The sequence below is a fragment of the Triturus cristatus genome, chromosome 1_2 (genome assembly GCF_964204655.1).
Source record: "Triturus cristatus chromosome 1_2, aTriCri1.1, whole genome shotgun sequence".
Taxonomy (NCBI): Eukaryota; Metazoa; Chordata; class Amphibia; order Caudata; family Salamandridae; genus Triturus; species Triturus cristatus.
Genome location: NC_140580.1, coordinates 1,074,203,796 through 1,074,216,501, shown reverse-complemented (window position 1 = coordinate 1,074,216,501; position 12,706 = coordinate 1,074,203,796). Strand labels below are relative to the sequence as shown.

The 12,706-nt window shown below is 45.1% G+C and overlaps 1 protein-coding gene across 2 annotated transcripts in view; it reads left to right on the top strand.

Annotated features, from left to right (window-relative positions):
- The window catches only part of DIPK1B (divergent protein kinase domain 1B), a 374,250-nt gene extending 363,600 nt beyond the window's left edge, over positions 1-10,650 (top strand). Inside the window, exon 4 of one of the 2 annotated variants that reach the window (XM_085612905.1) lies at positions 9,426-10,650. In XM_085612905.1, the coding sequence (XP_085469031.1) occupies positions 9,426-10,238 (813 nt within the window). In that variant the 3' untranslated portion in view covers positions 10,239-10,650. The remainder of the gene's footprint in view (positions 1-9,425) is intronic. The other variant, XM_085612894.1, reaches the window with a different exon arrangement.
- Positions 10,651-12,706: the final 2,056 nt, after the last annotated feature.

Genomic DNA, 12,706 nt, shown 5'->3' with positions numbered 1-12,706 from the left:
GGCAGTGTAATCTGATACGGGATACGCCTCTGTCCAACGGGAGAGAGCGCAGACAACTACGAGGACATATTTGAATCCTCGACAACGTTCCATCTGAATATAATCCATCTGGAGGATTTCAAAAGGATGGTCAGGAGGCTGAAATCCACCCTGCTCTACGGGAACACTCTTTCCTGGATTAAACTGACAACATATCATACAGGTACGAACTTTTTGTTTAGCTGCTGCTCGTAAATGTTTGTTGAACCAAATGTGCTGAATGCTGTCTAGCATAGCCTTCTCTCCTAAATGTGCTGGACTGTGAACTGTAGCTATAATGGCTTGAACCATGGAATCAGGGAGAAACCATACAGATTTCTCCTTCGTCATCCATCCTTGATCTGTCTGGATCCCTCCTAGTTCAGTCCACTTCTTTATTTCTTCTGCTGTGGCATGTGTCTGTATGTCAATTACGTCAAGTGCGGGATCCTTAATTGTCATACACTGTGTTGGGGTCTGAACTATTGGCTTTGTCATGTCTAATGTGCGATTCTGAGCAGTCTGTTTAGCTGTTCGGTCAGCTAAATCATTTCCTTGAGAAATGGTATCAGTAACCTTCGTGTGTGCTTTACATTTCATAATCGATATAGCAGTTGGTAGATGTATTGCATCTAACAAAGCATGAATGAGGGGCCCGTGCTGAATGTGGGCACCATGGGACGTTAGATAACCTCTCTCTCGCCACAGCACGCCGAAGTCGTGTACAACTCCGAATGCATAACGTGAGTCAGTGTATACATTAACTTTCTTATTTGTGGCTTGAATACAGGCTTGCGTTAGAGCAATAAGTTCTGCTGCTTGGGCTGACAGAGTATCTATACAATGTGTCTCAATAACTTCAGTGTCTGTTGTGACTGCATACGCGGCCACTAAATCTCCTGTACTTGCTCTCATGCATGATCCGTCTACATACAACGTCAGGTCTGGATCTAACAATGGAACGTCTGTCAAGTCTTGTCTAGGTTTCGTCTTTATTTCAATGATTTCAACACAATCATGAGCTAGTGGGTCTGTTCCAATTACAGGTAATAGTGTAGCAGGATTCAATGTATTACACCGTCGGATCTCTATGTGTGGTTGAAACAATGTCAGTTCATAACCGGTAAGTCTTGCTATGGTCAAGTGTTGTGTTTGTGTTCGGTTCACAAGAACCTCTACTGCATGTGGTACTTGAACTGTCAATGGGTGTCCTAATACTATGGCATCGCTTTGTCTGATTGCTAAAGCTGTCGCTGCCACTGATTTCAGGCATGCAGGCAAAGCCTGAGCTACGGGATCTAATGTACTGGAAAAATAAGCACATGGCTTGCGTGGTCCTGCTTGATCCTGAGTGAGTACTGACAAGGCAGTACCTTCGCGTTCTGTAACAAAGAGTGTAAAAGGTTTGCTATAACATGGTGTTGCTAAAACAGGTGCTTGACATAAAGCTTCCTTTAGGCTTTCAAAAGCTTGTGTATGTTCCTGAGTCCAAGGGAGAACAGTCGATGTGGCTGCCTCCTGTGTGGTTAACTGAATGAGTGGTTTTGCTAAAAATGCGTACTGAGGGATCCACTGCCTACAATATGAAGTGAGGCCTATGAAAGCTCGCACCTCCTTTTGTGTCTGGGGTATTGACATGTTAGCAATTAACTGGATGCGATCTGGTGTAAGCTGCCTTCCCTCCTTGGACAGCGAGTGACCAAGATAAATAACTCGCTGAACACAGAATTGCAGCTTAGAAGGGGACACCTTGTGCCCCTTGTCGGCTAGGAAATGTAAAACTGTCAGAGAAGCTTTTTCACATTCTGGCTCGCTTCTCGCGGTGATCAGCAGATCATCGACATATTGAAGCAGTGCAGTATTGACTGGCATGTGGATACTGTCAAGTTCTCGTTTCAGTGCTTGGCTGTAGATGCTGGGGCTTTCTGTAAATCCTTGGGGAGCGCGTGAGAATTTAAAACTGCGCCCATTTAAACTGAATCCGAACAAGTATTGGCTTTCCGGATCTATTGGGACGCTGAAAAAGGCATTCTTGAGATCAATTACAGTAAAGAATGTTGCTTCGGAATCAATTGCTGTCAACAATGATGATATATCAGGGACCACAGGGAATTGTGGTACAATACACTTGTTTAGTTCACGCAAATCAATAACCAATCGGTACACTGGTGGGGCAGTAGGATCAGTTCGTTTAAGAATCGGAATTATCGGTGAATTACATACATTGGAGTCTGTTTCTACAACTACTCCCTGGGCAATCAGCTCATCAATGATTTTCAACAAAGCCACTACAGCATCATGCGGTAACTTGTATTGTCGCATTCGTGGTAGTACCACTCCTGCTTTCAATGTAACTCGATAGGGTGTAATGTTCATGCAGCCAACATCCGTAGGGCCTTGTGCCCATAGATGTACTGGTAAAGTCTGTAGTCGGGGATCCATGTCTCTGGACACATAGTGACCTTTAAAATCACGTAAAAACAACCTTACTCCTTCCGGAGAACAACATATTATGGCTCCTAGTGCTTTCAGAGTCTTAATTCCTAACAGATTTTCTGGGCATGATTTAGTAAGCAATAAATCTGTAGTTCGTGTCAAAGGTCCTATCGTAAGTGGTAGAGGCTGTGATACTTCATTAACAATAGGTTTTCCTGAAAAACCAAGGGAAACATTTTGAGAGCCTGAGAGGGGTGCCCCTGGAACTTCACTACGTTTTATGGTTGTTCGACTTGCCCCTGTATCGAGTAAGAATTTTCTATCTTGACCTAATAATTCACTATGTACATAAGGTCCTTCTTGATCTACAGGAATCTCGATAAGCGGTAAGTCAACTTCCCTCTCTAGGCTGGTTCATGCGTAACGCTGATACTCAGGGTATTCATACTGTGCAGTCTGATACATTTGTCGTGTTGTGGTTTGTGTGGCAGTAGCAGGCAACGGTGGTGCAGCTGGCACAAACTGTATGGGTTGCTGTGAGGCTGGCATAGACTGTTGCTGAACTGGCATGGACTGTCCATGCTGCATAGCTCCTTGTTCATTCTGATCTTGTCTAACTAATCGTGGTCTCTCTTTTGCAATACCTGTAGCTATATTTCGTTTCAGGACTTGACAATCATGTACATAATGGCCTAGTTGTTTACAGTAATTGCAGGTTCCTTTTACAGGAACTGCAGAATCACCAGAATGTGTCACACCCTTTTTGTGACCATCTGCTGGTACTGTCTGAGAAACTAGCATTTTCATTTTTGTATCCTTCATGCGTCTATGCTCGTGTTCTTGTTCATCCCTAATTCTATTGTGATGATACTGTAACATTTGTAGCATTTGCGACGGAGTGTTACTTTGCCAGGTACTCTCGAATTTCAATATTCTATTCTTTACTGGAGGTAATGCATTTTCCACTAATTTTGTCACAAATAAATGTGGATATGAATCACTACTTGCTTTTATACCACTATTTATACCAAAACATTTTTCAAATCGAGCATAATAATCGCTTGTGTCTTCATCTTGCTTTTGTTTACAGGCTGTGATTGCACCCCAATCTTCCTTTTTTGTAGTTAATAAACGTGGCAGTACCTGTACTAGTAAACCTGGTAATAGTTTAACTTTATCCCCGAGCCCCGAACCTGCAGTTCGGCTCCTTTCTTCCTCTGCTAATGCTGTCCAGTCTATCTTTTGGTCTCCCACTTCCCACTCTTTTTCTTTCAGTTTTTCATATATGCCAGCAGGCAAAAGCACCTTTAATATCGTCATAATATCAGGAAAGGTGTACTCTCCCATCAGTAACATGTCTTTAATTTCTCGGTGGAAACCCGCTGGGTCTTTGTCATGACTAGGTACTACTTTTTTCATTTCTAATAATTCCATTTTTGATATGGGAGTGTAAACAAATACACGGTGAAACTCATTGTCTTCGCCTTTTATTGGGTGCACTTCCCGTAAAGGATTTTGTCTATCCATGTAGTACGGTGCTCTTTCTCTGGGGGGCAACGAGAGAGAATCCGGACTTACAAAAAGGACATACTGCTTACGTGACACTAATATCTCTTTAATTAGCTTGTTACTAGAACCTCTCCATCTGTTCGTGAGTAGTTCCGTTAATATATCAGGTAAAGGACCAGGGTCAGCATGTTGGCTCTTATATAATATGAGGAGTTGCTGAATCATATATATTCCAGCTAAACGTTGTTCATCTGTACTGAGGTTAAAAAACGTGTGTGCTACGGTCTCATCACCGTATTTTTCAGGACTGTCAATCCAGTGAACGGCTGATCTGGCTAATTCTTGCTCATCCATGGAATCGAGGAGGTGGTAACCTCTTCGTTCTCGTAGTATTTTATCTGCGGCTTGAAACAAATGTTCAGGAGACTTCAGATTCATTACAGGCGTCGGATACGTTCTGCTATTATTTGGACATACAGAGTGTATGGGATCAGAAAAGCATCTAGTATTTTCACAGTATCTTCCTTTGCCTACATAGGCTATGGTCTCTGACTGTCTTGCGGAATTCCCTGATTCGGACACTTCATCTTGCTCAAACTCGTCTGTTCCCAATCTCTCTTCATGAATACGCTCTATTTCTTTACGTATTTTTCGGCACATGGCTATTATACAATTTTGCTTATCGTGTCTCCCTTCTGATATATTCTGACTCCATCTTGTAAGAATAAGCATTGCATTCGGGTCTACCCCCGGACGATCTTGATTTCTGATCACACAGTTTATGAGGAAACGTAACAGTTCCCCCTGTATTTCTACTTTCTGGAATTCCATAGCTCTGTTAATACATCCTGGATCTCGTCCTGTTTGAACAAAATGATATATGTTATCTAGATGCGTAGTCATTCCTGGTAACCTTGCTAAATACTCTGCGGCTCGTCTGATACGTAATGATGCCAGGACCATTTCGTCCTCTTTACCGACCACGGGGTCATATCTACAATTTACAAGGAGTTCCTTAAGCGTACGTTCACTTACGAATTTAGGTGTACGTGAATGCGCTGACTCTTGAAAGACAAGTTTATTTATTCTAGGTGGTGTAAAAGTACTGCTAGCACCTCCCGTGGCCCCATCTGGGGCGTCGGGTGTGAAAGGGTTCGTCGAACGTGACACAGCAACTATGGGTGTTGATACCTCTGTAGAGTCGACTGCGGAGACAGATGCGGAAACAGATGTGCTTGCCGAAGCTTGTGTCGGAACTTGCTGTTGCACGGGGACAGATACCTGATCCTGACGTTGAACCCCTCCGCCAGACGGTCTATGTGGTGTGGCGTTAGCATACTCGGGAGCTGCATCGTCTAGATATGAGGAAAGAAAAACATCTTCTGCGGTTCTGGGATGCCCCTTTGGATGTACCTTAATTGGAAATAATGGGGGTGGCAAGTCTTTTGGCATCTCTGTAACAGCCTTAGGTAGTCCTTCGGCTAGAAGGGGATACATACCATTCATAAGAGCATTTCTTTGTCTATTCACTTGTTCTGATTTCACTCGGATACCTTCCTCAATTAATAGATTTTCTTGAACTTTATTTGAACTTTCTTTACTCCTCTCTTCTTGTCTACGTGCTTTTTCTGTTCGTCTATGAGATTCTTTACGCCATAACTCAACAGCGTCTTTCTGTGACTGTCTGACCTTTCTTTTCCATAACTCTTCCTCCACTTTCATGATGCACTCTGCATCCCAGGTTCCCGCTATGGGCCACCTTTGACTTTCCGGTAATCCTTTGGTATAATCTACCCATAGATCAAGAAACAATATGGCATCTAAGCCATGTTTATGGTACATAAAATGCCCTGGGGTGTCCCTAGGAGGAATAGGAACTGCTTCTTCAAGCACCCCTTTTCTGGTAGTAATCTGTCTTAACTTCGAGAAGAGCGGCATATTGACAACTGATCTGATACTTACTCTTGAATTTTCTTAATACGAAAAACACCATAAATGAACAGTGAACAATGAACAGTCATTCATACCACAATATGCAAGACATTTCTGAATACTTTAAACATTAAACATTAAACATTATAACAATGATCGACAATGATGACAGTCTGCCTAACTAATCACCACGCTGAATTCTTGACAATAACTGAATACTTCGGAATACTTGATATACTGCTAAACAGTACATATACACTGCTAAACAGTGCAGACCGGATTTGTGTACCCAAATCCGTCTTGACCGGCACAACCTATGTGCGCGTCAACACGCCTCCCCGGCGATGGTACTCACCGAGTAGCTCCTTGAAACGGAAGGCCTCAGAGAATGGACAGGACTCGATAACTGCGGACATCGGACCCTCTGGACGTCGGGATTTCGGAAAACCTGGTGGGCCTCTGTATACCTCGGATCTTGCTCTCTCAGCTAGGCTCTGGTCGAGATACTTCGCACTTCTCACCGCCTCGTCTGGGTTGATCGCAGCCTCAGTCGCCCCCGCTTGACCGGAGGGAGCTTACAGGAAATCCTGCTGGTACGCGTTTATGGTCCGTCCAGCTGTGGCAGGAGACCGGGCCTGCAACGCACCGCCGGCGCGTGAGATGAGAAAGTGTCCCTATTCGGGCGCCATTATGTGGTAAATAAAATACCGGACTGAATTTCATACGGAATCTTAAAATAAAGTAAATAGCTCAAAATAACAAGAGGCAGAATCCGTGGTATAAGAGGTTTTCTAATGGGCTTTATTCCATTCAAAATGGCCGACTCGAGTCGCGGCCTTCAGGTTCCGTCACCACGAGGGTTCAGGAAGTGAAGTACAATAATTTATTAACAGACATGTATTTTTATAATAAGTACATTACAATGAAACGAATGTAGAAGGCGTAACATTTGATAAGAAAAGTGACAAAACAGTGACATAATCGAAACTAGGCGTAATAAGGAATAGAAGAAACATGATTGGTTAGAATTATCAGACATAGGTGGATCTATAAGATAATACTTGGCATAGATGTGCGCGCGGCAGCATGACGTGTAATTGACGTGCAACTAGGGGGTGAAGGGGACTTGACATTTAGCTCTACATGTGGAGACGAGAAGTCTGGGGGGGTCAAGTCAACCTAATCCCAAATCATATCTAACATCCTATGTTTAGAGAACTATGTTATCCACAAGGAAGGACTCTCGGACAGAATCTATTCTATACCAACTGTGTGTGCGTGTACAAGCGTCTAAGTGTCTATATGAGATGCGAGGGATAGAAAACTTTCCATGGCAACAGGGCTATGAATCACTTGCAGGAGGACGGAAAGGCTGAGTCCTTTGCTTGTGAGCTAAAGGAAATGTTTACCTAAATCACTGGACAGGAATGCATCGGCTGGAGAGCAAAATAGATAATTCGAAGGTGAAATACAACTTCTTGGCAGACAGGCGAAAACTGGCCGAGGCAGGCACCGTTAGCTGCACAGGGAGTAGGACAAAGTTCATGGATACAGATGCGAGCTCAAGCTGAAGCTGTCAGAGACAGAGAGCAGGGAAAGGCTTTGAGGACAGAATCGGGCCTACTCGCCTGAACTGTAAAAATGGAGTAACTTAGCCATATAAAGTCGGTGGCCTGTCACACCTAGGAATCGAATATCCAGCCCATTGATGGCGGATCTGACAGAGAACATGTTGACGGTAGACACACATATGTTTGCGTCTTAGAAACTGGAACTGGAGGGAACATACATGTACTTGTAACATGCATATAGAACCGTTGGGGTCCAAGATAGGGGACATAACTGATCAGGAAAATCCACATTTCCACAGTAAAATACATCATACTTTATCTAAATTCAGTGGAACTGCCATGATGGCAGCCCTGTCAATGTAGAAAGTTTTCTACAGGGCTGTCGGACAACTCTAAATGTGGCGGACAGAGGTCCCGCCTGATGGCAGAGGTACTATACGCCACCATCCCGATGAAATTCTTCAGTAAACTCTGTCTGCCAAACTCTAATTAGGCACAAAACCTTTTAAAGATTCATTGAAAAAGGACCTGAAAAATTGGAATGGTAAGTCCAAAGAAATGGTAAGTGGAGCTGCAGAGTGTGTTTTTTGGAACCTTTGGGAATGTCTATGAAAATGTTTGCAAAGTTAGCTTAGTTTTACACTTTAAACATACATTCAAAAGTGATGATTTTATTAAAGATTACTTGTTTCACATACATTTTTATTTAAATTATTTTAAAAAATTGTTCATACTGAGGGGCTGGAAATTGCAGTCGATAAAATGTCTAAGGGGGGAATGAAGCCTTACCACACGCAGCAGTGTTACGCTTGTGCAGTTTCACAGGCGATTCCTAATTCTTCATGTCAGATTGGGCTATAACATGCCAATTGGGTCTTCACAACTGGAAAACCACACACTCTCGCTCCCCTTTCCGACATGTTTTAATGCTTCCAAGGAATGGTTGGAGAAATTTGAGTGTGGAAGCACCCTATGCCACAGATGAGCTGATGGCGGAGGGGCGCATTCACAAAGGTATTTTCGTCTGTGCACGTACTTTTGTGCTGTACATGACACTTTCAGCGCATTTTCTAGTGGGTGGTGTGAAAAGTAAGGGGATCAGTTCAAGTACTGCACTACCTCGAAGGAAGGAAGAGCAGGTGAGTGTAGTGAATACCAGAGAATGATTATAGTTTTTTAGGCATATGCAAGAGACTTCGTGGTACCTCTTGTGCCAGAAATAAATGATTGAACCAACAGCAGCCATCGCTTTTCCAGGTATTGAGCCTGACTAGTCTGAAATGGGGTCTATGCGACTGGTGGTGGACTAGGTGCAGCTACATTAAAGGTTGATAAAGTGTGATTTGTGGACTTTGCTGCAAGTTGTAGGCCATCTGAGGTTTACATGTAAAATAGTGGTGCCAGGCAGGGCCCGTGGCAAGCAGATGGCGGCTGCCATGCATGGGCCATCAAAACTTCATCGCATTTAAGAGTTAAGGACAGAATCAGACTTGTTGATGTGGCTTCAGTTATTGGAGGAGTACAACGCAGTGACCGTTTGGCTTTGGGATGACCCAATGGCATGGACGATGGAGATCTTATCATACGCATGAGGGTCAGGACGGTTTGGCCTACATGAGTTTGGCTTAGACTGAAAAGGACAGTGGTGTGGGGAACTGGAAAGAAAAGAGACACAGTATTGCATTCCTAGAGCTCTTTCCTACGGTGTTGGCAATCAGTCATGGAAGAGCATGTTAAAAGACAGACATGAAATTGATTTTTGTGATTGACAGTGACAGGAAGTGAAGTGGAGCTTCTTTTCTACCCAAATATTTCTACAAATTCAGTGGGGCTACTGTGAAAACCTTTGCATAGCAATAGCCTAAGAATTATATCTGGCATTCTAACTGTGCTAATATGAGCAGATTGTAACACACAATACAGGCTGTTGCTATAACTCGTCTTTTTGTTTATCCGCAGGCAAATCTGGGAGATCAGACTTCTCTCTCTGTCCTAGTGAGCCGCATCATCAACATGGCGGACGTGAATGGGGATGGGAGAGTGTCCCTGGCCGAAGCCAAGTCCATCTGGGCTTTACTCCAGCTCAACGAGTTTCTGCTCATGCTCTCGTTACACGAGAAGGAACACACGTCGAGGCTACTGGGTCACTGTGGGGACCTGTACATCACAGAGAAGACCCCACATGTCTCACTCTACGGATCTCAAATCCCTCACTTCCTGAAGCCCTTTCTGCCTTCGCCCATACACAGGGTCATCAACCAGTGGTTTGCCCCGGCTTGGCCTCGAAGAGCCAAAATTGCCATTGGTCTCTTAGAATTCGTGGAGGAGATCTTCCATGGCACCTACGGCAATTTCTTCATCTGTGAAACTAACTTTCAGAATGTAGGTTACAATGAAAATTATGACTTCAAGATGATTGACCTGCGCAACGTGGCTACAGAAATGTCCATCCGAAGGTTCCTGAAGGGTCGACACTGTGAGCAAAATGCCGACTGCACTTACGGGAAGGACTGCACTGCAACCTGTGACAAGCTGATGAAGCAGTGCAAGAGTGACATGATCCAGCCCAACTTGGCCAAAGTCTGCACACTGCTGCAGGACTATCTGCTGTATGGCACCCCAGCTGATCTGAAGGAAGAACTTCAGAAGCAGCTTCGAACTTGCATGACACTCAGTGGCTTGGCCAGCCAGATGGAAGTGCATCACTCCTTGGTACTGAACAATCTAAAGACCTTATTGTGGAAAAAGATTTCCAACACCAAATACTCCTAGAGGGAGCCGGGGAGCTCGGAAGCCTGTTGCTATGCTGTGGGAAGCCTTAAATTAGAAAGCCTGTTTGCCTATAGCCCATTTTCCCTATCCTGTGCTGGGGGGTCTGAGGGTTCCAAATGGATGGAGAACACATGGCTGCAGACTTGTCCAATTACTGGAATGATAACTCTGGTGAATTTAATGTCCGCTTGCATCTCAGAGTATAGAAACTGTCATTCTGCTAATAGAGGCAGATGCACTTTCGAGACAGCGAGAAGGGACTGCTTGCCATGGTCGTGCATGCCTCCCATTGATTCAGGTTAAAAACAGACAAGGAGTATGACTGGAGGAAAGAAGCTGTAATTGTCCTTTTCCATCCTGAAGAACACTTCTGATGTAAATAAATACATTTTATGTGAAATAAGGTTGTCCTGCTTGTTGTACACCACCTGCAACCTACTATCCTTGCCACATGCTGCTGTTTTCTAGGTTGACAGCTGGCAATTAAACGCTGTCTGTTCTAAAGTTATCCTTTTACTATTCTTATGCCTTGGTAAGGAGACAGTGTTCCCCACTGCATGCACCCATGCCATGCAAGTATTGCAAATGTTCTTGGTTTCAGCGACAGTCAGTCACACAGCCATGTACTACTTGACTTTGGAGGAAATCTACTTCCAAGGGAAAAAAATAGATTATTTTTTCTGCTTCATTGAAGCGAATACAGTTGCTAAAATAAGGTCGCTCACTGCTTTCATTTCCATTTTCTCACGTTAGCACATGCTTCTGATATTTCTCTACGTCTGAGTGGCCTTGTTTGCCATCATTCCGGACCGCCTGGATGGTGCATCATCGATGGCTGCACACCCCCTCAGCACTTAAGGTGCCCCTACCTCAGTGCACCGAAAGACACCATCCTGAGGTGGTGTGCCTGTGCCTGCCGCAGTGTATCCGGTGTTACAACAAACAAATGATGGACGGAATGCTGACAATGCATACATTCTCCCCCAGTCAAGAGATCTGGGTTAAATCCATCGTTCTTTTGCCCACAACACCACCCCAGTTTAGACATGGCCATATGCAAATCAGTCTTGACCCTGTGCCTCATGGGAACAGTCCAGCCCGAACTGCCAAGCCATGTCTTCCCTGGACCGGAATCAAGCATCCTAGGACCGGTTTCTGGCTATCAGCCGTCATCAGCCAGGATAGCTTGACTCCAGTGGCGTAGTGAGCACGGGTCCCACGTCTGGGAATACCCATCCCACTTAGGGCGAAAAGCGTTACAACAAACAAATGATGGACGGAATGCTGACAATGCATACATTCTCCCCCAGTCAAGAGATCTGGGTTAAATCCATCGTTCTTTTGCCCACTACACCACCCCAGTTTAGACATGGCCATATGCAAATCAGTCTTGACCCTGTGCCTCATGGGAACAGTCCAGCCCGAACTGCCAAGCCATGTCTTCCCTGGACCGGAATCAAGCATCCTAGGACCGGTTTCTGGCTATCAGCCGTCATCAGCCAGGATAGCTTGACTCCAGTGGCGTAGTGAGCACGGGTCCCACGTCTGGGAATACCCATCCCACTTAGGGCGAAAAGCGTTACAACAAACAAATGATGGACGGAATGCTGACAATGCATACATTCTCCCCCAGTCAAGAGATCTGGGTTAAATCCATCGTTCTTTTGCCCACTACACCACCCCAGTTTAGACATGGCCATATGCAAATCAGTCTTGACCCTGTGCCTCATGGGAACAGTCCAGCCCGAACTGCCAAGCCATGTCTTCCCTGGACCGGAATCAAGCATCCTAGGACCGGCAGTGTATCCGGTGCCACCAAGTCTGTGCACCGCAAGCCATGGACCCTTTATGATTGAGTCCCGTGGTGCGGACGCCATCATGTCACCCTCTGCACTGGGAAATGTGCTGTGCCCGGGCCCTTGGCCCTCAGGCAGAAATGTAACCACACGGTTACAGAGTGGAAATGGCGTCCAGCACGTGGCCAGGCCGTTTTTATTGTCAGGGTCACATGTCCTGTGATGCCTGTGCTGGATGGGTGTGGTGTGGGTGTAAACCAGCCGTGAGGGAGTTGCTGTGGCATGATGACAACTAGACCTTTGAGCAGCAGATCCCTACAGGGAAGACCTGGGACATGTAGCGTTGTCGTCCCCCCCCGTGAGCATTGGCGGAGTGGGCTGGCCTGGCGTATGCCAGTCCAGTGTAAGGGTGTGAACAATGACCCCGGGGCTCTGGGCGTGGTTCCGTCCATGGCTGGACAAGGAAGTAACTAGTGCGTGTGTCTCTGTTCTAGTGTCGGTGCCACCCGGCACGCAATCGGCAGTGTGTCACCCTGTGACCCAAGTACCACAACATGAGCAACATGGACGTAAGGGGAAATCATTGACCCTATATGCATCCATACCTCCACACTTGCAAGATCATAGACATGACACATTGGTGTGAAAATGAATGTTTAATGCACATTCAGT